The sequence below is a fragment of the Salarias fasciatus genome, chromosome 9, assembly GCF_902148845.1.
Source record: "Salarias fasciatus chromosome 9, fSalaFa1.1, whole genome shotgun sequence".
NCBI classification, from domain to species: domain Eukaryota; kingdom Metazoa; phylum Chordata; class Actinopteri; order Blenniiformes; family Blenniidae; genus Salarias; species Salarias fasciatus.
The window spans coordinates 12,478,362-12,506,136 of NC_043753.1; the positions used below are offsets into that span (position 1 = coordinate 12,478,362).

The 27,775-nt window shown below is 43.1% G+C and overlaps 3 protein-coding genes across 4 annotated transcripts; 1 reads left to right on the forward strand and 2 right to left on the reverse strand.

The window, feature by feature from the left end:
* The first annotated feature begins 11,048 nt into the window (after positions 1-11,048).
* Positions 11,049-25,674, forward strand: LOC115394392 (E3 ubiquitin-protein ligase MARCH6). Of its 2 annotated transcripts, XM_030099698.1 has the most exons (26): positions 11,049-11,415; positions 11,962-12,061; positions 13,546-13,619; positions 13,813-13,956; positions 14,509-14,581; positions 14,736-14,904; positions 15,190-15,379; positions 16,676-16,737; positions 16,869-16,901; positions 17,008-17,059; positions 17,188-17,246; positions 17,348-17,428; positions 17,572-17,640; positions 18,023-18,097; positions 19,434-19,568; positions 19,697-19,917; positions 20,062-20,199; positions 20,292-20,514; positions 20,950-21,019; positions 21,114-21,295; positions 21,391-21,525; positions 21,643-21,732; positions 22,066-22,198; positions 22,450-22,585; positions 22,700-22,758; positions 25,415-25,674. In XM_030099698.1, the coding sequence occupies exons 1-26, from the start codon at positions 11,397-11,399 to the stop codon at positions 25,441-25,443; spliced, it is 2,751 nt and encodes a 916-aa protein (XP_029955558.1). In that variant the 5' UTR covers positions 11,049-11,396; the 3' UTR covers positions 25,444-25,674. The 2 variants fall into 2 exon arrangements, with proteins under 2 accessions (XP_029955558.1, XP_029955557.1); XM_030099697.1 differs by lacking the exon at positions 25,415-25,674 and having other exon boundaries at positions 11,050-11,415; positions 22,700-23,221.
* On the reverse strand, positions 23,346-24,206 carry LOC115394393 (arylamine N-acetyltransferase 2-like). Its single transcript, XM_030099699.1, has one exon. It carries the CDS (start codon positions 24,204-24,206, stop codon positions 23,346-23,348), a length of 861 nt encoding a protein of 286 aa, XP_029955559.1.
* A 676-nt stretch (positions 25,675-26,350) lies between the features above and the next one.
* Positions 26,351-27,211, reverse strand: LOC115394555 (arylamine N-acetyltransferase 1-like). Its single transcript, XM_030099896.1, has one exon. It carries the CDS (start codon positions 27,209-27,211, stop codon positions 26,351-26,353), a length of 861 nt encoding a protein of 286 aa, XP_029955756.1.
* Between the last annotated feature and the right edge of the window lie 564 nt (positions 27,212-27,775).

Sequence of the window (27,775 nt, forward strand, 5' to 3'; positions counted from 1 at the left end):
GTTATGTTGAAGAGGAAGGTGTAGATAAACCTGTTGCTTCTGTCTCCACCCTTCACTCAGTTTGAAAACCCGGAGTGTGACCTCCAAGTTATTTCATTGAAACTGCATTGAAATAAAATTCATTTAATAAATTCACTTCAATTCTTCACCCAACTGAGCAATTGGTTGATAATTAAAACCATTTCACTAAAACTAGAAGCCCCGCCCCCTGTGTCCAGGTTACAGTGATGTGGGGGAAGAAATGACCATCATGGACGCTTCCTGCTGCCTCTGGTTCAGTCTGATCAGGACTGTTCAGCCCGACGACCCACTGATATCTTCCTAATGACTTATAAAACAAACAAAAACACATAATTCATTCAAAAGCTAATAAAGTAAAGAATTTAAAACTTTTTAAAGTCTAATCTCTCTGCCCCCCAGTATGTGTGTTCATGGCCTGACCCTGTTGCGGTCATGCTGCCTTGTATTTTCCATCACGTTGCAGTACGCCGTTATCACGTCCGATGTTTTCACGTCGTAATCAAACCCACCGCCTCCACAGCCTCCTCCCAGCCAGCCACCCATCCACCAGGAGCAGCCGTCTCCAAGAATGCGTCCACTGCTTCCGCAGTCACAACACTCCTTTCCTGTATGGAAAGTCTCAGCAGAACAGAAGAACAGAGAATCACCACACGTCATCATCATAGAAAAAACAATTTTCTCACTAAAATCTGAGTTTCGTCACTCCTGTGTGTGTGTGTGTGTGTGTGTGTGTGTGTGTGTGTGTGTGTGTGTGTGTGTGTGTGTGTGTGTGTGTGTGTGTGTCTGCACTTCCCGCTGCTGACAGAGCCTCTCCCTCCCGGCTGGCTGGTGCAGTGTCGCTGGCCGTGAGGATCGGGGCCGTGGATCGGAGCGGCGAGTGCCTGTACAGGACTTTATAACAAAACAAACACTCAAAAGAGAAAAACATATTAGTATATTATCATATTTGTCTATCAAACAATGTGACTGGTGGACCTTCATCTCCATTCTCTCACTGGTGCTGATATTTTCTGTGGATTGTTTTCTGTTCAGGGCCCTTGGCTCCTCAGCAGTCTGATAAGGAGGAACCACTGAAAGAACTGCTTTTTTTCTCAGTTCACTTTGGAGGGTTTAAAATAGTGTGAAAATGCATGGGTTTTTCATGTTGTGATCCCAATAAGTTGAACTCCATGTTCAGTTTGTTTAAAAAAAAAAAAAACAGACACTATGCGGGTTAACAGTTTTGTCAAAAAAATAGACTGTCTCTCAGGTTGTCTTTTCTCTTTAACATAATCATGAATAATCATCCTGAGGGTTTGTGCTCAGGGAACCATCCTCAAACCTGTCAATGACTCAAGCAGTGACCTCTGACCCTCCACGCAGCTGGCAGTCTTGGAGAAATCAGTTTTCTCTCAAACAGGCCTGAATCACATGCTTTCCAGCATTTTCCAGGAAAAGGCTCACAGGTGGATCTCCTGGCCTCTGCCCACCTACTGAAGATGGAAAAAAAAGAAATTTATTTTGACAAATTTCCAGAGGTGGAGGCTTCTGAAAATTTAGCACTGAAGTACAAATACTGCTACAGTGATTAATACTCAATTACACATAAAAGTACTGGTGTCAGAAAATACTTAAGAGTGCAAAGCATGTCTCTAGACAAACTGCTCAGAGTATTATTACTTTTACCAATGGATGTTTTGTGTTGTCAGTAGCAGACATTTTATTTGATTCATCTTATAAAATACTGCATTCAAAGTTTGTTTCTCAGATGAACAATGAAAAACTATGCCGAGACAGCTTGTCTTGTGACCAAATGTAGATATAAGCAGGAATCCATTTCTATTAAACGAATTCCCTCTTTTTAGGAAAAAGGTTACTGTTTATTTTGGTTTAATCTGCAGACGAATTCAATTTTTAGATTAATGAATTTTTTAAGATTGCAGAGTGAATCTCTCTCAGAGAACCAATCATCAATCACATCATAGATTAATCAACCCCATCGTGATCAGACAGGCTATTAGATTCAAAGATGCAGATTGAAAGATTTGAATATAAATTCAAATCATGGGTGTCCTCTGTAGATTTCAGATTAAAAGTAGTGGAGTAGATTACATGTTGTAAAGTTTATGCAAGTATGAGTAAAATCACAAACTTGTAAAAATAAAGGTGCAAAACTCATTTAATAACATTAACATGAGTATATGTAATTTGTTACTTCCACCCCTGCAAATCTCCCGCTCAACAAGCAACTTTGTTGACTCATTGATGGATTTTTTATTTTAAACATGTAAAAAACACGAAACAAAACAAACAGGTTGAAAACCTTTCCCTTTGGTTAAAACCCTGCTTAGTTTTTCTTAACTCCCTGTTCTCCCGCCCTGTTCATCAAACTCTTCATCTCTTCACTTCACTCCGCCTCTCTCTCTGTTTCTCTCTCTCTCTACCTCTGTCTCTCTCTCTGCCTCTCTCTCTGCCTCTCTCTCTGCCTCTCTCTCTCTCTGCCTCTCACTCGGTCTTTCTCTCTCTCTCTCTCTCACTCTGTCTTTCTCTCTGCCTGTCTCTCACTATGTCTATCTCTCTCTACCTCTGTCTCTCTCTCTGCCTCTCCTCAGATCACTCGGTTGTCTGCGTAACCAGCCAAAAATCATCTCTCGGGCCGTAGATTGTGACTCTTCTAAACACTCCAATATCTTGGTCCTGCCGACCACCCTGACCGGTGTGAACTCATCGAATAGTTTCTGAAAACTCTCAACAGGATCAGACCACGCCGTGCTGTTCTACTTCTTGTCTCTTCTTTTCCTATGTTTAACACTTTGGTGTTCACCAAACAGATTAGCACAAACAATAACTGCACACAAACAGCAACACATGTCCTCTACAAACCTAAACAACCTCCCAGCATCATGACCTTCTTCTCTATTTACCCCCTTTTCTTTTAACGTGAAAGAGAGAGTCAGAGTCGTGAGGTGACCTGCAGAATCACACTCACCAGGTTTTCAAAAAGTTTCACCAGTAGAAACTTCCACTCACGACGCCACCCACAGTTGCAACAGTGCAGGTCAGCCCGTTAGGGAGATCATCAACCCTTCTGTTACATGCACCAGGCCCGCCCTGGTGAAGAGGCTATATTAAGATACCCCCCAAGCTCTGCGGTGCGTCAATCTCGAATCCAAGCCGAGTGAAAACAAAGTCGCTTCAGGGACTCAGCCCTTCCACGCCAGTGGCCCCCAGGGCCGTCCAGACTCCAAGTCAAGAAACTCTTCCTAAGCTCTCTCAGCCACAGTTCCAAATTAGAATAAAATTATTATTGCAACCCAATTGTTACTAATCAATGATTAGCAATTGATTGATAAGAATCAATCAAAAATTTAGGAACATCTTTGGCTCTTTATATTTAGCAGTTTGCTTTTACAATTCCAATCAACTATGAAATAGTTATTTTATCTAGTCAAACATCCCCACAGGTAAGGCGTTACTTCCTGAGTTAAATATTTAACAGAGGAAACATTTGCACTTACCTCGTTTATGTTGTATTTAGATCCCGGACGAGCCCCCAAACTGTTGTGGAATTTTTGGTGAATCAGAGCCAAAGATGACGAGTCAAGGTGTTGACGCTGCACAAGGAGGATTTATTGAGGATGGCAGAGGTAGCACACACAAATCAGCTGATTGAGAGCAAGGCTGTGTTATGGCAATTTTATTTAATAAAGGGCTTCCGCCGGTGAGTTCGTTTTGGTATCTTTTATTATGCTGTACAGCAGGAGAAGTCACGCAGTCAACAGAGTAACAGAGTGAGTTCTGCCCTCGCAGGGGCGTGCAAGCCTCTAATAACTATCTGCTACGTTCACTCCCAGGGGCCTTGACTGCACCGAGCCATAGGCTGGACACAGGAAGACTCCCACGAGTCCCGCAGCTGCTACGCTAAGATTATCAGGAAAAGTAAATTCTAGACAAAGCATTCGCGGTTCCCCACACATCTGAGTGTGTGAGAGCTGCGGGTATTTACAACAAATAAATCTAAGCACTGCAAAACAGTTAAGCATGCACTCAATAGAAATTTCCACCACAGCTGTTGCTCCGGAGAGAATCCAACCCGACTCTCCCATGACTTCCGGCCATGCCAGGTCATATAGCGAGATCTCACGAGATTAGCAGACGCTGTTTCCAAGTGACTTCAGACAAAACAGATCGTCCTTCACACTGTGTTCCTGAGAACTTTGAAAACAAAGCATTATTCCACATCAATCATGATCCATGTCTCAGTGATGTTTGTAGAAAGTAGTTCCTGTAGTTCCTCGGTGCTTCCTATGTGTAGTTCATTTGGAGTTTGTCCTGCTGGCCTACAGGGTGGGCCAGAGGGCGGCCTTATGGTGGCGGGGAGGAAAGCTGAAAGATATCAAGCTCTGATGTCTAACAGTTCAACAAAGTGTCCTCTGTCATAACGTCCTGTCCCCTCTGTGTCTCACTGCAGACTTTCTCTCTGTGGACTCTCTGATTCTCACTGTGAAGTGATCTCCTCAGCTCTAAAGTCTGACCCCTCCCATCTGAAACATCTGGACCTGAGTTTCAACGAACTGCAGGATTCATCAGTGAAGATTCTGTGTTCTGGACTGGAGAGTTCAAACTGTAACCTGGAGACTCTGAGGTCAGTTCACTGTCTGACGTTAGAATCTGTTGGAGTGAAATGACTGAGAGGAGTTTAGGAGGATTCCAGATGTTGGAGGGACAGAGAGTGGACTGAGCTCTGCAGCATGTTGATGAGAGCTCTTCTCCTCCTGGTGGCTTCAGCTGTTTGGAATTTACATTTCTAAACTCTTCCAGTCTGAACCTTCTTCAGCTCTCAATGACTTCAACATCAGACTTTGTCCTCTGATCTGACTTCTTTCTCTCTTTATTCAGGTTGAGGTACTGCTGAGATTCACTTGTTTATTTACAATTTTATTGACATTCTAATGAATATGTATTGATTCAACTGTTCACTATATTTTCACCTCATACGAGGGCGTACCCAAAAGTTCCCGGAATTTGACTGTAACTTTTTATTTCTGACATTTCAAAATAAAACATCACCGTCGCCTTCAAAATAATCTCCATCCGCACTTAATAAAAATGAACTTGTGGCATATCGTCCACCTCACAACGATGGGATGCAGCGCCCTTTGTATGTTACTGACATTTTGTTAAAGAGTTATTGAGACTGAAAGTCCGTATCTGTCAATATGCTGCCAACTTTACTGAACTGTTCAGTATATGAATGATATAACTAATTCGTGGGAACGAATTAGTAATTCGTGCGCACGATTTAATTATTTCGAGGGAACGAATTTGTAATTTGTGGCCACAATTATTATTATTTATTTTTTTTACCATGTCATGTCCGGGGCTCCGTACTTTGCTGCTCTTTGGTTGTAATTGCCGGACTCTGAACTGCATTTTTTCGACCCCGACTTCATGAAAGTAGTTACAAAAAATGACCAGCAGGAGTCGCCCTGTATTGGTCTCCTCATCTCTCCGTGTTCCGTGCTCAATGTCTTAATCAATGTGAAAAAAAATAAATGTCATACGGTTGTCTACTATTCAAGCTCTCAGTGGACTGTAGCGTCAATCATCTGTGGTCAGTGGAGGCACACAGTGGAGTTCTGCAAGTTCTTGGACTGTTTTCATGTGTTGCCACGTAAATATAAAACCAGGACAACAGCTCGCTTCAATACACGTTTCAAACGGTACTTCTGACAGAGAAGCATCAAAGTTCATTTTCACATATGACATGATCACTGAAACTGGAGACATTACAGTCAGAATGGTCTTATTGTTGTTATACAGTGTACAATGAAATTGGATAGTTTCTCTTTTCCAGTGCAGGCACAACAAATATAACAGTGTTTGGCCACACTTCCCTTGTTCTGGACTATAACAATAATGTAAAAACTGAGATGAACATCAGTCCTCTTTACCTGTGCTTGGGAATGGTCAGTATCCTTTCTGATGGTCGTCTCATGTCAGCAGTGTGAACCCATGCTCTCAGAATGTTGGCATACTGGGTAGATGGATTCTTTCTAAATTGAAAGATTCAATCCCAAACTCTCCCCCTACAAATTTGCATGTGTTAATTTATCTTTTGCTTATTTTAAATCACATGAACATTCAATGAATCAAAAAATTCAGTCTTTTTTCTCACTTCTTTGCGTGTCAGTTGCCTGCAAAAGGAGTTTAACAAGTACGGGGTTTGTCTGTAGTAAGTATGAAGAAATTGCCAAGTGCAGAGTCTGACACTTTGATATATAACCAATCAGGATGTTTCCAGTAGTGACAGCAGAGACAGGAAGCTGTAGTGGTTGTTTGATATTGAGAAACACTACCAGGCCAAACTTTGGACACACGTTCTTGTTCAATGTTTTTTTCTTTATTTTCATGACTATTTCCATGATGGATTTTCTGTGAAGGTATGAAAACTATGAATGAACACATATGGAGTGTGAAATAAGACACAGCATGTTTTCTGTTTTATACTGTACTTTTGTTAAAGTTGGAACCGTTTGCTTTGTTGACAGCACTGCAAACAACCAGCCTTTTTTAGTTTGAACTTGGTTAAAAGAGACAGTTTGACCCGGTCAGGATTTGAGGAGCTGCTCATCCAGGTTGGGTTCATAGTTGGTTTTGGTCTTTGGTCACATGGGATCTCTGAGATTTTAATTTCTAAACAAAAATGTGTTTAATCCAGGCTAATATGATTGTATGTTCTAAAACTTTTATGGCACATATCAGCAAAGAGGACTGTTGGCTGTCCCCCCACCCCCCCCCCCCCCCCTCCCCACCCCCCCACCCCCCACCCCCCACCCCCATGCCTCAGCAGAACTCAGATCATCATCAAGGACAGATCACATCCAGTTCTCAGCTTGTTGATCTGTTGCCCTCTGAGAGGCTTTACAGATCTATAAAAGTGAGGACAAACAGCCTGCAAAACTGCTTCTTTCCAAGAGTCATCACCATCCTCACAAACTCTCACATGAAAAAATTACTCAGCAATATAATGCAGTCTCTGCTGCTGTTCACTGAGTCATATCCACTCACCCAGTGCAAAACAGTCACAGTAAAGCATACAATCCACTTTTTTTTACTTATTGTTCTTTAAAATTCTTTCACATAAAAAAAACATGTATCCTTTGTGATATTTATATTGTTTATTTGTTGTTTTGTTATATTTGTTGTGCCTGCACTGGAAAGGAGAAACTCTCGAATCTCATTGTACACTGTATAATAACAAAAAGATCATTCTGATTGTAATGGCTCCAGTTTCAGTGATCATGTCATATGTGGAAATGAACTGAGAATGATGCTTCTCTATCAGAAGAACCATTTGAAATGTGTATTGAAGCCTGCTGTTGTCCTGGTTTTATGATATTTACATGGTAAAAATATGAAAATAATATAACAATAATCTGCATAACTCCACTGAGTTAATCCACTAATCACAGATGATGAGGCTACAGTCCAGTGAGGGCTGTAATAACTAGAAATAACCACATGAGATGTTTTTATTTTTCAGTACATCCACATTTCTATGGATTATTTAAGACATTAATAGTATAAATTCGGAGTGATGATGAGATCAATACAGGGTGACCCCTGCTGGTCATTTTTTGTAACTACTGGCCCATATGCACGCAACACTTCCGCGTTCTGTCTCAGATGGCATAACAACTTCCGGCGCGGCTCGGAAACAGCAAACCCAAGCCCGCGAGCGGCTGCTCTCTGTCGGCTCCAGACCCCGGTCAGCACCGCGCAAAATGCAAGAAACTGAAGAGAGATTACGGAAAAAAAGGATCACAACAGCCGCAGTGGGATCCTGAGGAAGAACCGACGGTGGTTTGACGCCATGGACCGAATTTATGACCATAGACCAGCGAGTGGAGCAGAGGAGGCGGGGTGACAGCGCGGCCGCCCGGCTGAGGTGGAGTTGATGGTAAGTTTTAAATTCTGAACTGTACAACCACCAGTGTTACCATGCAGTTATCCACCACTGAAATCTGTGGTTTTTGTCTTAAATTTGTATCCACGCAGCGCGCTAGCTGGTTAGCATTAGCACGCGGCTAAGCTAGTTAGCTTTGCACCCAGCTGGACTTCATATTCCATGTAGCGTTGTCTGTTGCATTAAGTGTGGTTTGTGTGACGTTCCTGCAGGCGGACAGGAGTCACTCCTGGACCAGGAGTCCTCCTCTGGGCCCAGGGGGGAGGAGGGAGGAGCAGGATGGAGCATCCACTCCACCTCCAGCCATATTGTCCTGTGTTATCAAGCCCCAGCAGCTCTGAGGTGAGCTGCAGCCTCGGATGGACACGTTATAATCTGCACATTCACTACGCTGTGAAACACCTACAAATAATATTGTAGCGTCACGACACTGAAGCAAATACTGGGAACTACTTTTTCTTTTGAGATCACTACGCCCAGACGCCATGTTTAGTAAGTAGTTCCGTCTTAGCAATCTTCGCAAAAACCACTCAATCTCGTAATTTTGCATTAATATTTCACAGCGTAGTGAATGTGGGGATTATAACATGTCCACCAAAGTGTTTTGGGGTTGTTGGATTGTGTATTTGATGAGTTTGACGAGGGAAGCAACTGTACCATCCACTTCCATTATGTCCGCCGTGAAGCTCTCTTCAGACCCACCGCTGAATAAACAACAGCTCGCCCTCACAAAAAAAGTAAGTAGGCTGTTCTAAATGACTAGGGAATTGCCCGAAATGGGCCAATTTGCCAAAATGTTGAAGTATCGCTTTAACCAGGAGGAGGCTGGAGCACCACCCAGACCTGACGGAGCCCCTGAGAGAAATCCAGGCTTCCGGTGAGCTGGGAGCTGCAGCGTGATGAACGGCATGTCCATCAGGAGGAGCGGTGTCTGAACCTGCACTTCCTTGAAGATGAAGCAGGGCAGTGAGGCTGAATGAGGCTGATTTGGCCTCTCAGCAGCAGCAGAGCCAGGCCTTCAGACGTTCCTACAGCAGGTCTCTCTGCTGGTCCAGACCCTGAGAACCCAGCATTACACAGCTCAACAACTGGTGGTGTTGATGTCCTTTCCAATAAAAATAGTTTTCACTCCATATATGTGTCTGAATTTGGTGGTTCTTCTTGCTCAACACAAGCACAGCAGTGTGCTTGTTTTGATCTGTGCATTTCACATTTCTTTCTATGTAGTGGTGCTGAATGGAGATGAAATAACTCCATTTGTAAAGGTTGCATGTGGTGGTGTTTTGAATATTTTATATGGTGATTATCATGAACTTCAGTCCAGATAACTCTGCACTGAGACGTTACAGTAACGATGCTTTATGGAAACACACTTCAGTCTGACTGCTGTTGAAGAGCCAAAGGTAAGGTGGAGCCAGAGTCATCGACATGTCGGAAGAAGTACTGATCTAATCTTACCGCGTTACATATTTTAACACCACTGTCACTAAATACAGCCTTATAAAACAACCCTCCAGTCATCAACCCACTCTTCTTCTGAGCTGACCTCATGGTGACAAGCATGTAGCCGGCACAATTCCTAAGACTAGTTTGAAACTAAACCTCCAGCAGCAAACTGTTTTGTCTGTCAGAGGAATTTATGAATATTACCCAGGTATGGGCAAATCTGTGCTTCATATATAACAGAATAGACTGTATTTATCTCACAATGGAGACATTTAGTTATGGAGGCTCGTAGAAAAACCGGGTGCAGAAAAAATTAGGAAATTTGAAAAATAAGTTGAAGAAATTTAAAAGAAGAAAAGATCGAATTTAATATACAACAGATCTAAAATATAACTACTACTACTAAAATATAACAGGAGCTATAATATGTACAAATATGTACAGATATGTTTTAGTGCAACAGAAAGAGTGTATAATAAAGTGTCTATAATTGACGGGATCATAAAGTGACCATAATAAAATAACCAGATAGAGTCAAAAGGGTTCAGACATTTTCTCACCTATGATTTTCAATGACTTTGCCATGACTTCATAATTTGTTGCCGAATTTTCATGACCAAAACACAGCTTCACTAAAATGTATATTTATTCGAGTATTGAAACATTAGGTGCTGAGCAGAACTCCTCGGAGCTCCTCCACTCCTCGTCTGATGTCTGTGATTCTTCTTGGCAGCGGCTCTTCTGCTGAGTGGACTGTTATTTAAAAAAAACGCAGCCCGCCTCTCTCCAGGCTATATTGTACACAACTGTACGAAAAATAGTAAACAAACAAAGAAACGTCGATCTGAAATAAAAAAAAAAAAAACAACAACAACTATAATCTGTGATCACTTGGAGATCGAAGTCGAAAGGACACCGTCCATAGAGAGCGTCCACTGTAACCGGAAGTTTTTGTGCGGTCTGAGAATTCAGCGGAAATGAAAAACGAGAAAACGACCCGTTTTTTGGAATCTGATGATGTCATTTTAACAGAAAATCAAACTAACAAAAGGTACCGAGTCCTTGTCCCTTGGTCCTACACGGATTCAGACCACCGACCCTGACATTTTTGGCTCCTGACCAAAAATCATTTTTATTTGGTTGAATTTGATTTTAATGGGGTATTTTCACAGCTTCACTACTTCCTGAGAATAGCTGTGCACATTCATTTCCTGTCTTGCATTATTGGCCAAACTGATTAATCCAGGATTGTCTTGTTTAGACTGCTGCGACAAGACACACCTGGAATAATCATATTGGCCAATAATGCAAGACAGGACATTAATGTGCGCAGTTAATTTCAGAAAGTAGTGGAGCTGTGAAAATGGCCCACTGAAAAGTATTTAGTTAACTTTTTTGTATTTTCACATTTGATTATTTTTTGATTTAGATATTATCCACACCAAAATCGAATGATACACGGATTCTATGCGTTACCATTTTTTAATGTATCTGATATATCATATTAAATATAAAATAAGTCTCGCGGCACACACAAACCCGACGCAGAGGCTACGCACTGCCCTGTGCGTACCGTCAGCCCGGTCGAGGCTGTACTGCCGTAAAACTGTAGCGATAGAGCGAGCAGTGACGTTGACGCATGCGTTAGCGGACTTAGCTTAGCTTGTTTGTCTCACACACTTGAACTAACGTCTCAGTAACACCGTGGATGTGATGTTTCTGCCGTCTGTTGTTTCACAGTGACCATTTGTGTCCGAAGAAGGACGTTCAGTCTGTCGGCGACCATCGGGTCGAGGGGACGCGGCGGAACAAGCGTTAATCTGCGGGGTGACCATTTTATGACAGCCGATGCATCAGAGCCAGAAGGATCCAGCCGTCTCGCTAGCTTAACCTGGCTGGCTAAGCGTCACTGTCTGTCGTGGATGGGTTCACCGCACGGGAGACTCCTGGAAGAAACGGTGACCGGTGCTTAAGAAACAAGATGGACACTGCAGAGGAAGGTAGACGACTGAATGCGCCTCTTAATCGTTCTGTCTGTGTAGCGTTAGCTTCTTCGCCGCTAGCCGAGCCTGCTGCTGAGCTGGCCTGCTAATGGTTAACTTAGCTTAATAGCAATGCTTAATATAGCCTGTCATTGTAGTGAGAGGTTAATTCAAAAAGACGAGAGAGGGCTTGTTGAATGTTGATGTTGCTGAGTAGAGCTCAACGTGTGGGCATTCCGTGTATACTTGTAGCTGTGTGTCAGAAAGAGTATAGAAACGTCCAGAAGTTGGCTGCCGTTGTCACTAGCCCCCTGTTGTGTGTCCTTTTAAATTCGCGAATTTTCTCGTGTGCGTCTTTTAAATCCGGTTGCTTTGTTGGTATGGGAATTTAACGTGACTGATATTGCGCCTCTCGATTACATGCCTTAGTGCTAAATATATCCCTCCTTAGTTCACCACACCCCCAGTCACTTTCTACACATCTCCGCTTGACTTTAAGTTTTGGCCATGAACGTGACATGTCCACGTAACTGTTGCGTATTTTTTCCTTTTTTCTGTTTGTAGCGGATATCTGTCGCGTGTGTCGCTCCGAGGGGACCCCCGACAAGCCCCTCTACCACCCATGCGTCTGCACAGGCAGTATCAAGTTCATCCACCAGGAATGGTAAGTGTTTTGGTTGGCGCTGCACCTTTGACAGCTGTCATGATGGTGACCTTGTGCAGTTGCGTTTCTCCTGAGATGCCCCCCCCCCCTCTTTCACTCCACTTTCTAAGCATTTACTCACGAATAAAAACACATGGATTGCCATAACAGTGGCTTATTAGCTGATCACATTAGTCACTGTAGTTTATTCATTCATGCTTTCTTTGAACCAATTTAAATTAAACATATTTCACAGGTATTTTGGAGAAAGCAGTGTTGAGTTTCCACCTCACTCCATGTGTGGCAGGTGGATTTACATTCTTAGGCAAAAGGGAAGGGTTTTATAGTTCTTCTGGTAAGTGTTTGCATAAAGCAACCAGGCTCTAATTTCTAAGGAAAATTTTAAATGCCACCCCTTATGAAAATAATACTAACGTAAGGTCAACTTGAAGAAGAGATCATGTTCAGTTCCATTTGATTTGTTTTGATATTATAGCAATCAGCATGTGCAATGCTTCCTTAAATAACCTAGTTGTTATTTCCAAAGACTTTTGTGGCAAAGTGTTGTTTTTACTGGCTGTCAACATTCAAACTAGCTGATACACTCTTTTGATAATCAGATTAGGAAGGTTTTGTTATGACTCAGACTCAAGTGCGCGCAGTTGAGCTGTGACCTGAGCATCTCAGGTGACGTTGTTTAGTTGTTGGAGGACAGATGTGCCATAAAGAGCGCTTTTTCAACTCTTTCCACCTTTCTGTGGCGAAGTCTGTGTCGTGGAAATTCTATGATGTACCACTGACAGCTTTGGGTGAAAAGAATCCTCAACGAATACTCTTCGGAAAGTTTTATTTGAAGTACAGGAGTCATACAGAAAGGCAGCCAGCCTGCACGACAAAAACTCTGAGAGACAGATACAGAAGAATAAAACTTATACCCCTCCTGAGTTGGGGGAGTCGGAGCAGGTGCTGGGCAGTTCAGAGGATAACAACCTTGGAAGACAATGCAGTCAACATTGAGATCCATAACTCTGCAGAAACTGAACATCTTATCAGAGGGTTTCCCAGGCCTGAATCTCAAGGCAATATGAGTCTTGTGAGTTATTAAAAAACAATGTATCATGAAGCTGTTAGTACAAAAGGAACATTCAGTCATATGATTTAACTATTACCAGAAAGAACACTAAAACACTAAAATATTTCATTTTACCATAACAGTCTGCACCACAGATTGGCTTTTCAATATAATACATATGGGATTGCATTGTTTGATAGTATTTAATAAAGCCAATCTCACTTTGTCCAAATTTCTCCTCTCAGACTAGTTTTCCAAATCCCAACATGTGAAAAATATACTCTGAATTCTTATTTCCTGTATAACTGTGTCTTTAATTTGAGTTTTAACTCATTAGATTAAAAAGACCAAATATATGAATTCTGTTTTAACAGGCTCTTTCTTTTTTTAAAGACTCTTTTCTAATGTTTATATTCTACTTTTGACTTTTCAGTTTGGTCCAGTGGCTGAAACACAGCAGGAAGGAATACTGTGAATTATGCAAGCACAGATTTGCTTTCACACCAAGTAAGTGCTTGTAGTTTTGATGGATTATTTGATATACTGTCCAGGTTCAGTTTCACAATTTAGCACCACAGATATTTCCATTTGATCTAATCTAGTTTTTCATGTGGTTAATAGTGAAATTAAGGTTTGTTTTATTGACGGGTAACTTTTCTAACATCAGTCCCTGTTAAGTGTGCCCCTCTGTCCTCTTCAGTCTACTCCCCAGATATGCCCTCACGTCTGCCCATTCAGGACATCTGTGCCGGCCTGCTGACCAGTGTGGGCACGGCCATCCGCTACTGGTTTCATTACACACTGGTGGCCTTTGCGTGGCTCGGAGTGGTTCCTCTCACCGCATGTAAGTGTGAACCCAAGGGAGTACCAATGAAAACACATATTCAAATCTGGTGTCACCTGGTGTTTAGCTGAACATTCAGTCCAAGCAACATGGATTACTCTGTTATTTTGTTGTAGTTCAGAATATTACTCAATAGAGAACATGGGTGATGTTTATCTACTGACACAAATTAGAATTATATTTTTGACACACATACAGAGGGAAAAAATCACATAAATTCTCAGTTTTTGTTGTTTATATTACAGTTATTGATAAAATATCAATGAGGTAACCCTTTTCACATTAGCTCATGTTTGTTGTTCAACATGATCAAGAGAATTAGGAGTCCAGCTTTACTACTATTGCATAACAAGCAACGCTGCATGTGTCCCAAGATATGTAAATCCCTCTTAGTAGTCATGGTAAGAAAAGGAAAACTATGTCTAACAGATCTATTCAGTTGTGTATATTATGTAACATGTTCCATAGGAGAAATTAGGTAACATTTAAGCACTCAATTCATTCAAGGTGGACACAATGGGAAGTATGTAATTATCTTGTTTCACTTCTCAGGTCGCATCTATAAGTGTCTTTTTACTGGCTCTGTGAGCTCGCTTCTGACACTGCCACTGGACATGCTGTCTACGTAAGTCACGCCCATCAGACTATACGCTTTATTACATAAATACTACACTACCCTGATGAAAAAAAATACTCCTGAGCATCTTTTTTTTCCTCCTCCATAATATCCTGCGCATATCAGTGACAGAGGACAATCCCATTGTTTTGTTTGTTTGCAGAGAGAACCTGCTTGCAGATTGTCTACAGGGCTGCTTTGTTGTTACCTGCACGTTGTGTGCATTCATCAGCCTGGTGTGGCTCAGAGAACAGATAGTCCACGGTGGCGCCCCCCAGTGGTTAGAGCAGCACCAACCACCTCCACCCAATGCTGCTGGGCAAGCCAACGAGGTACAACATGACTGTGTGGTTTTCTAAAATATGTGGTCGAAAGTTTAAAGAAGCACAGGTGGATTCTTTGGATGTGATTCAAGTAATTACTTTCATTTTATATTGCATGCATGAATCAATGTATTCTTTGAGATAGGAAAAAATTTGAAAATGAGAAAATGTCAGGTGCAGTCTTGTGTTTTTTTGTCACCTTGTGTGGTGTTTTAATATTGAACACCATAATGCATGAACGTGCGCTGCATCTCTGCTTTGCCTTTATTAAAGCTATATATCTTACCTCCTCAGGCACAAGCTGCAGGTCAGGCGGCAGCTGATGAGCCACCTGCCGCCCAGCCCGCCCCCGCGGATCCTCCAGCCCAGAATGAGGCTGAACCTGAGCCTCCTGATGTGCCCCCAGACCAGGGCGATGACCCAGAGCTGGAGGAAGAAGAAGGAGCGGCTGCTGAAGATGCTGACCCCAACAATGGAGCACAAGGTTGGAGCTTTGCATTGTTTTATATCACTGTTATGATAAACAAGCCACAATTCAATACATTTTGATACAGTTTTGTCTGTAAAGCCAGCCATGTGTTGGTCTGACGTTAGAGCATCAGGATGTGTGTTTTAGTAGTTTTCTAGAGGTTACATACTGTACAGTCAGTAACTGTACCACACAGAAAACTTCCGTTCCTTCTCAACAAGAACAAATGAACAGAATTAACAGAACGTCTCATTGTGGCCTCAGTTGTTCTGTGCTCGGCCAAAGCATCACAATTGGTTTTTTGAATGGTATAACAATGTTTCCGGAGCCTCAAATGATAATCATTTGTTTTACAATGAACAATGGGGTTATTTTGTTGCAGGACAACAAAGGCTTGATAATAAATTATACTATTGGTATACAGTATTCTTGCTCTAGGGTGCTCGCAATGTAAAATGAATGAAACAAAAAAAAAATACACACACACACACTACAGCATGTTCAGTTTGGATCTGACAGTTCTCTCCAAGTACAACATTAATATTGTAGAATTAGCTGCCTCCTGCAACAAGCTAGAAATATATCATTGTTTAAATTGCATTTCCTGGTCATAGACATGATAATACGCCGTGTGTCATTGTTGTTCGCCGCAGTGCTTCGGCCATATCTGATGAGCAGAAATACACAGCTTTAGTTCTGTTGACAGTAATGTGTTTTTAATACAGTGAAATACAGGCAAGTCTCAACTGTCGTAATCAGTCAGGACTCAGCAGCGCAATGCAGCTGATTGCAATTTGGCACACCCACATCCCGCATCACATGTCTGAGCAGAAATCTGAGCTTTACTCCTTGATACTAATCCGAATTAACACATCAAAGTTGTTCCACAGTGTTGTTTTCTTCACTTACATAGAAGTTCTGGTATCAACTCCTTTCTCTTCTCAAAGACTCTGGGGAATCATCATTCATGTATTCATGTATTCATCACCCTCCCTTTCCATATGTTTTTCTTGTTTCTGCAATTCAGAAACAGCTTATCATCTAGACGGCTAACAAAGGGCACACAAAACTGAAAAAACAACACACAATTCTACTATGATTAATAATGTCAAAGCAGTTGAATCATGTCTTCCGGACTTGGTCGTGTGTCTTAGACGGTTTGCTACGTGTCCAAATGGCTTCATCAGTTCTGCTGTTTCTTTGACGAGGCTGGTTAGTCAGAAAAAGACTAGTTGACCTTATTCAGTTACATGGAGATGTACGTGAACAGATTGACTTAAATGAATGTCATGTTTATTTCTGTCTCCCTAGATGACATGAACTGGAATGCTCTGGAGTGGGATAGAGCTGCAGAGGAGCTCACCTGGGAAAGGGTAACTGATCATATTATTGATCTCCAAACGTCTTCCTTTATATTGCGCGCTTCACATTTTGACACGTCTGTGATGCCGTCGCTGTTCATCTTGACACATTTAAAAACAAAGTCTTTCCATTCGCTCTTCAGATGCTTGGACTGGATGGATCACTGGTATTTTTGGTAAGTATTAATCGTCTGTAATTTCTGGTCATGTCTCATGATTTTTTTCTATTAAGCTCTTACTATTAAATGGTTTGTATTAAAGACTGCTGTCTTTGTCTCGTAGGAACACGTGTTTTGGGTTGTGTCTCTAAACACACTCTTCATCCTGGTGTTTGGTGAGTAGATGTAGACAAGGAAGCATGAAAAACAAGCCACACATTTTTGATATTTTTGTCATTTCAACCACAGATCAAAGTCCTGTTTCTGATGTTTTGAAATCATAACCTGATGTCCTTGTCTTTAGCATTTTGTCCTTATCACATCGGGCACTTCTCTGTCGTCGGTCTCGGCTTTGAGGAATATGTAAGAATGCACCACTTAAATGTTTTTAATGCAATTATATGAATATATACATATACCTTAAGCTATTTTGCATGTACTTACTCCAAACTTGTTTCCTGCAGGTACAAGCTTCTCACTTTGAGGGCTTGATTACAACAATCGTGGGCTACATACTGCTGGCCATGACGCTCATCCTGTGTCACGTATCCTTCTACCTCACAGCTTCAGTCGCACATACACCTCTGAAATATGTAATACAGTATGGTACATGCTGGCTGTAGTCTTGGTCCCATTAATTTTGTTTGGTAGTTGCTTCTATAGTATTGATCCTTAATGGCGTCCGTAGGGACTGGCTGCGCTGGTCAGGTTCCAGCGCTCTCGGCGTCTCCTGGGAGTCTGCTACATCGTTGTCAAGGTAACGTCTCTTAAGTCCATTCCTGGTCTGTGTTAGTCATATACACCGGTCTGGGTGGAAATACATAGAAATGCTATCACTCCTTCATTAGCTGAGTGCTACAGTTAAAAATAATTAGTTTGTATTTATTAGAGAGCAGAACAAAGAGCGATGTCGTCAGGTTTTTTCCTTTTCAAAGTTTCCTAGAAAGAAAGAGAGAGGGATGTTTATTTTAAGCATAAATCAGAATTTGAAGCTCAAGTCTGTGGTACAGAACGGTACCAACAAATGTACATGTTACATTTGTGTGTCTCTTTTTTAGCATTTGGGATTTTAACATGCAGTATCATTGGCACGGAATATAAATTCTTACTGATTGAAATCTTGATCCTTTTTATTTCAGGTTTCTCTCCTGGTTGTGGTGGAGATTGGAGTTTTTCCCCTGATCTGCGGCTGGTGGTTGGACATCTGCTCTTTAGTAAGGCCCGCTTGCTTCTCTTCCAAATCTGGTTTTGAATATTTCTGTAAAAAAAAATGATCGTCAGTCCTGTCATTTACAATTCAAGCTACTCACTGTTGCTTTGCTTAGAAACTCGGGTTGGGGCAGTCCAAATCCTTTTTCATTGTTTAATCAGATCCAATTTCGAATGTCATAAAGCAGGATACACATGATCTGATGCTTTTCAAAGCAGTCCTAGTCGGGAAAGGTCATTTCGCATTTCACTGTCATTGAATTGAGACGGGCGTCGTCGTTCTGAGCTGGAGGAGGCAGGATGCATTAAGATCACATTTAAAGGCCTTCTCTACAAAAGACCATCTTTCAAATGTGTGTTTTCTTTTTTGTTTAGCTTATTTTTTCCCTTTATCATTTCTCAGTGATTGAATTGGCTCTGATTTCATTACTTTAGTGAACACAGCGTCCTGCGTTTGATGTCTGATATCGTCTACTGGTCATTTCAGGACCTGAGACTGTTCACACTGTTCCTGGATGGCAGTTGCTTTTATATTGCTCGTGATGTGATCAAACTCTGAAAAACTGCATCTCAGCAAGCGGTCTACAATGAGCATTGTGACCGGCAGTGTGAATGTTCTGCTCGTTTGTCGTACAGTTTATTAAATTGAGCAGGCTGATGCCTCCCATCACAACACCATTTATACAGCTTTCAGCAGAGCCGTCAACGACATGAGCAAAAGCAGATGCTCTCGGTTCCACAGTTCATGCATTCATTAACACGCAGGAAAACAGAGAAGTGACTGGTTTGAAGGATCAGCGAGTGAGAGCGCGCCATATGGCCCTGCGTTGTGATGCCAGCTCTTTGTTTGTGATTCTCTCCTGCGTGTCGGGGAGTTTGTATGCGTCAAAGCTTACAAGCACAGTGGCAGCGATGCGAGTCCCTTTCTGCCAAAATCTAAATTGTCACAGTTATCCAGTTTGTCGTTATCCGTGAGCCAGTTCATTCTGAACCAGTCTTTCTCACGCCATATGGAGCAGCTGACACAGCCGTAAGCGTGTCTCCTGCGCTGTCAGCACAGCCTGATCGATGCGGATGAGGTTGTCTTCGTCATTCTGCCCTTTGTGCTTAAGTGACACTTATGTTTTCCTTCTGAAGACTTCCATCTTTTTACATTTGTAAATATGGAGATTCTGAATTGTCTCTCAGTGGAATATTTAAACACTGAGTTCATTTTTATGGGGTTAATCATTTTATATACATGAGCTGACCACATTTATATGTGAGGAGAAGAAACCATCTAGACCCAGACACTGAGCTATAATCACAGTTTTTATGTTTTTGTTGTTCCCCCTCCTGCAGGAGATGTTTGATGCCTCGCTGAAAGACAGAGAATTAAGTTTCAAATCGGCACCTGGTACGACGATGTTTCTTCACTGGCTGGTGGGAATGGTCTACGTCTTCTACTTTGCTTCTTTCATCCTGCTGTTGAGAGAGGTAAGACGGAAAGCGAACTTCCCATTTCACGCAATGACTTCAGGAACACGTGCGAAGCTGAGGTTTGTCAGGTGTGTTGTAAATTATTAAAACGCTGAGCACTTTGTCTTTGGCTCTTTCTCCCCCAGGTGCTGAGGCCGGGAGTGCTGTGGTTTCTGAGAAACCTCAATGACCCAGATTTTAACCCGGTGCAGGAGATGATTCACCTGCCCATCTACAGACACCTGCGGCGGTTCATCCTGTCGGTGGTTGTCTTCGGCTCAATCGTCTTGCTCATGCTGTGGCTCCCCATCAGGCTGATCAAACTACTGCTGCCGACCTTCCTGCCGTACAACGTGATGCTCTACAGGTAGCCCGCAAACGGAACACAGTTATAGGTCACTTGATAACCAGACAACACTGTTTCCAAAAGAACAAGAGGAAATGATGACAGATCAGAAACACTGATCACAGCTGCTGTGATGTTTAACACAGAGCCTCTCTGCTCTTTCAGCGACGCCCCTGTCAGTGAGCTGTCTCTGGAGCTGCTCTTACTCCAGGTTGTTCTTCCCGCTCTGCTGGAGCAGGGACACACTCGCCAGTGGCTGAAAGGCTTGGTTCGAGCCTGGACTGTCAGTGCTGGATATTTACTGTAAGTTGGCTTGAAAACACACCTTTTTTATTTACACCATTTTCCTTTTACCCATATATTCTATAAAACAAATCAAACGATTCTGTCTCCAGAGACCTCCACTCCTACCTCCTTGGCGAGCAGGAGGACAATGATGCCAACCAGCCCGTGAACAACAACAACAACAACAACCCCCCTCATGGCCATCACAACAACAACAACAACCCCGCCCCAGCTGTTGGCGAAGGGCTGCATGCGGCCCATCAGGCTATCCTGCAGCAGGGGGGGCCGGTGGGCTTCCAGCCCTACCACAGACCTCTCCGCTTCCCATTCAGGGTGAGATGGTCAGGGGTTGACTTTATATCAGAATATTCCTTACAGTAAGGAGGAAAAAGACAGCCTTTCTCCTAAGTTATCTCAAGTTTACAAGTAAAATTGGTTGCAGACAACTGAGATATGGAGTAGCTGAGACAACGAGTACACTCAGTCTCAGAAGGTTACTTCTCATCTAAGCATTACTTGAATCGGCCACAGAATAAAACAGACCTATTTTTAGGATGAACAGAAGTCTTTAAAAAGAAAATAACAGCTCGTGGTCCTCTGTTATTTGTGGTTTAAAGATAAATTTAGAACTGTGCCAATGCTGGAGGTACCACTTATTGTACATTTGAGCCTCCGTAACTCAACTCTGTTGTGGAAAATGGAAACATGCTCTGCAGTGTGTCCCGTCAGAGAGCTTTTATTCCTAACTATGGTCTTCTTTTTCCCTAGATTGTGTTACTGATTGCATTCATGTGCATTACTCTACTGGTGGCCAGTCTGGTGTGCTTAACGCTACCAGGTGAGATGTCAGAGCATACAGCATCACTTTCCATTCAGTAGACCCATGGCCAATAGAAGGAGTGTGTTCACGCGTTCCGTCCTGTTTGTTTCAGTCTTCACCGGCCGTTGGCTGATGTCCTTCTGGACAGGCAATTCCAAAATCCACGAGCTGTACACTGCAGCGTGCGGTCTGTATGTCTGCTGGCTGTCTATACGCGGAGTCACTGTTCTGCTGGCCTGGATGCCACAGGGACGCACAGTTATCATACATAAAGTCCAGGAGTGGACGCTCATGGTGAGCATCGCATTAGCTTCAGTTATTCCCTTAACTGAAAGTACCGTCTTTTAGTTGTGTTTGATTGCGCGCGTTTCTTCTGCTGGTGTGTTTAGATCCTGAAGACTCTGGTTGTGGCCCTGCTGGTGGCCGGAGTCATCCCGCTGCTGCTGGGCTTGCTGTTCGAACTGGTCATCGTGGCTCCACTGAGAGTCCCACTGGACCAAACACCTCTCTTCTATCCGTGGCAGGTATGAGTGTGTGTGTGTTCATCTCAGTCTCGCATCTCTGTCAGTCATTTACCTGCAGGATCTTGTAACATATGATGAGTTATTGAGGAATAATTCTGTCTTGATTTCTGTCTGCAGGATTGGGCTCTCGGAGTGCTACATGCCAAAATTATTGCTGCCATCACTCTCATGGGCCCTCAGTGGTGGCTGAAGACTGTTATTGAGCAGGTAGGTTTGAGATTGATGTTAGATGCATTCTATCGTGTGTAATCTCCCTTATGTCCAAGCATCCATTAGAAACACACTGTCAATAATTCAGACTTAAGACTCTTGCTGGATAAGAGTCTTCTACATTATTAAGTATGGGAGGGTTATATAGCATGCATATATTTATACACTTCTGTTAGATTTACTTTTGAGCTTAGATTGCTTTAGGTTGAACAGTAAATCTCTGCCTTACCTACTTGTGCAGAATTGACTGATGCAGCGACGGCCTGTCATAGAAGAGTCGCTGTTTTTGGATAGATAGAGTAACTTTCCAATGTAAACAATCCCCTGTAGGTGTATGCAAATGGAATCCGCAACATCGATCTCCAGTTCATCATCCGCAAACTGGCTGCTCCCGTCATTTCTGTCCTGCTGCTGTCTTTGTGCGTGCCGTATGTGATTGCCGCAGGGGTGGTGCCTGCTGTCGGTGAGTGTCTGAGAACGTGCTGATCACTTCTAAAGTTTGGACTTTTTGAACTGAAGAGTTTTTACATCCAAACAGAAACTTCACACGTTTACATTACAAGCTCACTCACAAAAGATGTTTAACATTTCGATCAGAGAATCACCATTGCACCGTCACTATCTTTGTTTAGCACTATTGCCACGAAGACCAATATAATGAAACTATTTAAAGCTAAATTTTTGTTGTTGCTTTTGTTTGTTTTGTTTTTTTAGGAGTTACCCCTGAGATGGAGATTCTGATGCAGAGGAGGATCTATCCCTTCCTCCTGATGGTTGTCTCACTTATTGGAATACTTTCCTTCCAGATCAGACAATTCAAACGCCTTTATGAACACATCAAGAATGACAAGTAAGAATAATTGACACAAACTTTTGATGAGATTCGCGTTTTTATTCTTTCCGTTTTTGTTGCAGTTTCTAATCTTTACATAATCCCATAACATCTAATGATTTTCCTTTGTAGGTACCTGGTTGGCCAGAGGCTTGTCAACTATGAACGGAAAGCTGGGCGAACGAGCTCAGTTCCCCCCTCCAACCCCGTCGCAGAGTAAACTTTTGTGTCACAAGTTGCCACATTTTTTGCACCTGTTGCCCTGCGTACACCCTGTCCACTCCTCATCCCATTTTTATCTTTTTTTTTTTCGATTTCCAACTCGATCGTCTGACCATAATCCTCCTGAATCTTCTGTGGATCTTGGTGGACCGGATGTTTATCAGTTTCCGTTCATGCTTGTCGAGTGTGGAATGGGAAAATGTATTATAATATGGGACAGCTGAGTAATGCCCTTGGATGCATGGAGGACGCAGGAGAATTAAAGGTTTGATTTGGAGCTCAACATCTGTATTGTCAATCATGCCTTGCTTTGTAAAGTGCTGCCTGATAATTGTACATGTGTAAATACTTTGAACGCAGACTTTGTCTTAAAAAAAAAAAGAGGACAGTTGTGGATTAATGCAATGACCATTGTACATCTTAAAAGTGTATGTATAATTTATTAAATCAAAGTGACAATTTACTTTGTCATGTTGTTCGTTCAATCAAGGACATCACAAGTGCAGTTGAGCTGAATTAATTTTCTCGTGCTTGAGCCAGATCCGTCCAAATATGATCAGTGTTTAACCTCAGGTGGTCTGACGTCCTCGTCTTTTGGTATAAGAGGAGACGGAAGAACAATTCCAAAAATCTCTGCGAGAATAAGTGGAATCTCCTCATCTTTAAGCTCTTTGATGGTTTTCACCACTTCTCCTGTGGCTTCTGTGGGGAAGGTCTTGGTGATCAGCCTGCGGCCGATGTAGGTGACCCTCCCCCCGGGTTTTAACAGCGTGCAGAAAGACTTGCTGAAGAAGATGGACGAAGGCGAGGTCTGGTGGTAGACGCACATTTCGCTGAAGTCTCCCAAACTCCGGGGTTCAAGGGTGAACTTGAAGAGCGCATCCCAGTCCTTAGGTCCGCTGCTGCTTTCGTCGCTCTGCCACTCTAAGTAATGCATCCCTGTGTCCTCCCTGATGCGGTACATTCGGTGACCTTGCTCCTGGGGGTCAGCGGTGTCCAAGGAGAGGGGGACACTGAACCCAGCGCTCCCGAACCCAACGTCGCACAGCCACCGCCGCCCCTCAATGACCACCATGAGGACCAGATGGTCGAAAGGCGGCCCGTAGCAGCCCGTGATTTCGCCCTTCACCTGTCCGGACAGCAGGGTCACCTGGAAGCCGAGTCTGGTCAGCAGCCAGGAGAAGAGGCCGTTGTTCTCGCAGCAGAAGCCGCCGCGGCGCTGGTTCACTATCTTGTCGAAGAGCAGAGGCAGATCGAGGCGGACCAGTCCGCCGCTGTGCACCGTGAGGTTCTCAATCGGCACCGAAAGCAGGTGACGGATGTGGACGGACCGCAGCGTCTCCAGGGTGGACTCCGACTGGGGTTCGAACCCAATGCGAGACAAATATTTCCCCACGTCCATCTGCACCGAAGTCATTTCCACTGCCTTCATCAACTTTAGAATAGTGCTGGAGAGGTCCAAAGTACGCAGATCTTGCGTAAGTTTAACAATCACACGGACTCTGCCGGAAGCTTCCTGTAAAAGTAACAGACACACAGCAACCAAAATAAACCACAAAGCTGTGAAAATGATCGTTGTACAGGGTGAAAAAATATATTTATTAGGCATAATAACAAATTGTATACACATTGTGCTTTGACAGTTTTTTACTAAACAAAAGCAAAGCAGTTGTTTTCAAACTGCAGGATCAGTTTCAGATCATTGACCAGCCTGACTGACTGATGATCAGTCTTTGTGGCAAGGAAATTGTTCAGTGAGCTCACAGGATATTGCAGAACTCACATGCCTCCCTCACTACTCCACTGCTGATTTTGTAAGACACAGAGAAGGAGGGCGATCTTTGAACTTTGTTCGTGTGCAAAAAAGTTTGTGTTTTCTTTATTGTGTGTGTGTGTGTGTGTGGGTGTATCCTGCCTTGGCCCTTAGCCTTAGTATCGAACATGGATGGACAAAAATTCAAATTAAAGTTTAATTCTTGGGGGGGAAAGCAATCAATCAGGTAATTCCTGTCAGTAATTATAAACTAATTTTTTTAAATTAATTTTAAATGTAGTAAAGCCAATAATAACTTGCCAATAGTGTAATAACACTGTGGCAATGATTTCATGACTTATTAGATTATTTTCTGGGTATTTAATTTTAATCTGGCATCGAAAATCCTTTGAAAACGTAAAAAAAAAAAAAATACTGTAATAAAACAAAAAAAGTTAGAATTTCCAGAAAATAAAATATTTTATTGCAGTTTATTATTACATTACTTGTTGCTACACCATTCAGTACCTGCCAAGAATCCTTGTGTTTCCAAGAAACGCAGTTACACTACTTTAGACCGTCGTGAGACAGGTTAGTTTTACCCTACTGATGATGTGCTGTTGCAATAGTAATCCTGTTTTTGGGAGGAGTTGGTGAGAAAGGGCCACAGCTCTACCACATGAACCCAACAGTCACATTTGTGCAGTGTGATGCTCAGGCCATCAGCTCTGCATCTGAGGGAGCTCAGAGCTCTCTGCAGGAGGTCTACCACAAGTCGATGACATTAAAAGACGCCATCAAGTCGTCTCTGACCATCTCGAAGCAGATGATGGAGGAGAAGCTCAATGCCACCAACATCGAGCTGGCGACAGTTCCCCCCTCCAACCCAGTCGCAGAGTAAACCTTTGTGTCACAATTTGCCACATTGTTGCACCTGTTGCCCTGCGTACACCCTGTCCACTCCTCATCCCGTTTTTTTTTTTTTTCGATTTCCAACTCGATCGTCTGACCATAATCCTCCTGAATCTTCTGTGGATCTTGGTGGAGCGGATGTTTATCAGTTTCCGTTCATGCTTGTCGAGTGTGGAATGGGAAAATGTATTATAATATGGGATAGCTGAGTAATGCCCTCAGATGCTTTGAAAAATGCTGCCTGATAATTGTACATGTGTAAATACTTTGAATGCAGACTTTGTCTTTAAAAAAAGAGGACAGATGTGGATTAATGCAATGACCATTGTACACCTTAAAAGTGTATGTATAATTTATTAAATCAAAGTGACAATTTACTTTGTCATGTTTGTTGTTCAATCAAGTCACATGGACATTTCACAAGTACAGTTAAAGGTGCTGTAGGCAGGATTTTGCTAGTCAATGCTTATTTTTCTTGGTTTTCTTTGGATTAAATGTTAGAGTATCCATTGATAATCCTTTAGGAGTGCAGCATAGTTGCAGTACTGCGAGGGCGCAGCGTTTCCATCTGTCTCTGTTCTGAGCTGAAAAGGAATCTCGACAGCTCCAGGTATCTTTGACCAATCAGAAGAGCCCATGAGGCTCTAACCGTGATTGGTCGAGGGGCGATCGTCGCACATTCTTGTGGGAGGGGCTTAACTTGCGTAAGGGCGTGATGTCAGAGAAAACAGGACAGGATTGGCTGTGCTGGGTTTCAAATCGCCATCTTTGTTGGGTCAAATCGCCATCTTGCTTAGGTAACCCTAAGCAAGATGGCGGAGATGCGGAATCCTGCCTACAGCACCTTTAAGCAGAGTTTACTTTCTCGTTCTTGAGCCAGATCCGTCCAAATATGATCAGTGTTTAATGTCAGGTGGTCTGACGTCCTCGTCTTTTGGTATAAGAGGAGACGGAAGAACAATTCCAAAAATCTCAGCGAGAATAAGTGGAATCTCCTCATCTTTAAGCTCTTTGATGGTTTTCACCACTTCTCCTGTGGCTTCTGTGGGGAAGGTCTCAGTGATCAGCCTGCGGCCGATGTAGGTGACCCTCCCCCCGGGTTTTAACAGCGTGCAGAAAGACTTGCTGAAGAAGATGGACGAAGGCGAGGTCTGGTCGTAGATCCACATTTCGCTGAAGTCTCCCAAACTCCGGGGTTCAAGGGTGAACTTGTAGAGCGCATCCCAGTCCTTAGGTCCGCTGCTGCTTTCGTCGCTCTGCCACTCTAAGTAATGCATCCCTGTCTCCTCCCTGATGCGGTACACTCGGTGACCTTGCTCCTGGGGGTCAGCGGCGTCCAAGGAGAGGGGGACACTGAACCCAGCGCTCCCGAACCCAACGTCGCACAGCCACCGCCGCCCCTCAATGACCACCATGAGGACCAGATGGTCGAAAGGCGGCCCGTAGCAGCCCGTGTATTTGCTCTTCACCTGTCCAGACAGCAGGGTCACCTGGAAGCCGAGTCTGGTCAGCAGCCAGGAGAAGAGGCCGTTGTTCTCGCAGCAGAAGCCGCCGCGGCGCTGGTTCACTATCTTGTCGAAGAGCAGAGGCAGATCGAGGCGGACCAGTCCGCCGCTGTGCACCGTGAGGTTCTCAATCGGCACCGAAAGCAGGTGACGGATGTGGACGGACCGCAGCGTCTCCACGGTGGACTCCGACTGGGGTTCGAACCCAATGCGAGACAAATATTTCCCCACGTCCATCTGCACCGAAGTCATTTCCACTGCCTTCATCAACTTTAGAATAGTGCTGGAGAGGTCCAAAGTACGCAGATCTTGCTTAAGTTTAACAGTCACATGGACTCTGCTGGAAGCTTCCTGTAAAAGTAACAGACACACAGCAACCAAAATAAACCACAAAGCTGTGAAAATGATCGTTGTACAGGGTGAAAAAATATATTTATTAGGCATAATAACAAATTGTATACACATTGTGCTTTGACAGTTTTTTACTAAACAAAAGCAAAGCCGTTGTTTTCAAACTGCAGGATCAGTTTCAGATCATTGACCAGCCTGACTGACTGATGATCAGTCTTTGTGACAAGGAAATTGTTCATTGAGCTCACAGGATATTGCAGAACTCACATGCCTCCCTCACTACTCCACTGCTGATTTTGTAAGACACAGAGAAGGAGGGCGATCTTTGAACTTTGTTCGTGTGCAAAAAAGTTTGTGTTTTCTTTATTGTGTGTGTGTGTGTGGGTGTATCCTGCCTTGGCCCTTAGCCTCAGTATCGAACATGGATGGACAAAAATTCAAATTAAAGTTTAATTCTTGGGGGGG

Excerpts from the sequence above, each read along its gene's own strand:
- LOC115394393 (XM_030099699.1), bottom strand. The coding sequence starts at position 24,206 with ATGACTTCGGTGCAGATGGACGTGGGGAAATATTTGTCTCGCATTGGG.
- LOC115394392 (XM_030099698.1), top strand. Across the intron at positions 14,905-15,189 it reads CTGCTGGGCAAGCCAACGAG|GCACAAGCTGCAGGTCAGGC; the intron begins GTACAACATGAC and ends TTACCTCCTCAG. Across the intron at positions 17,247-17,347 it reads GTCTCGGCTTTGAGGAATAT|GTACAAGCTTCTCACTTTGA; the intron begins GTAAGAATGCAC and ends TGTTTCCTGCAG.
- LOC115394555 (XM_030099896.1), bottom strand. The coding sequence starts at position 27,211 with ATGACTTCGGTGCAGATGGACGTGGGGAAATATTTGTCTCGCATTGGG.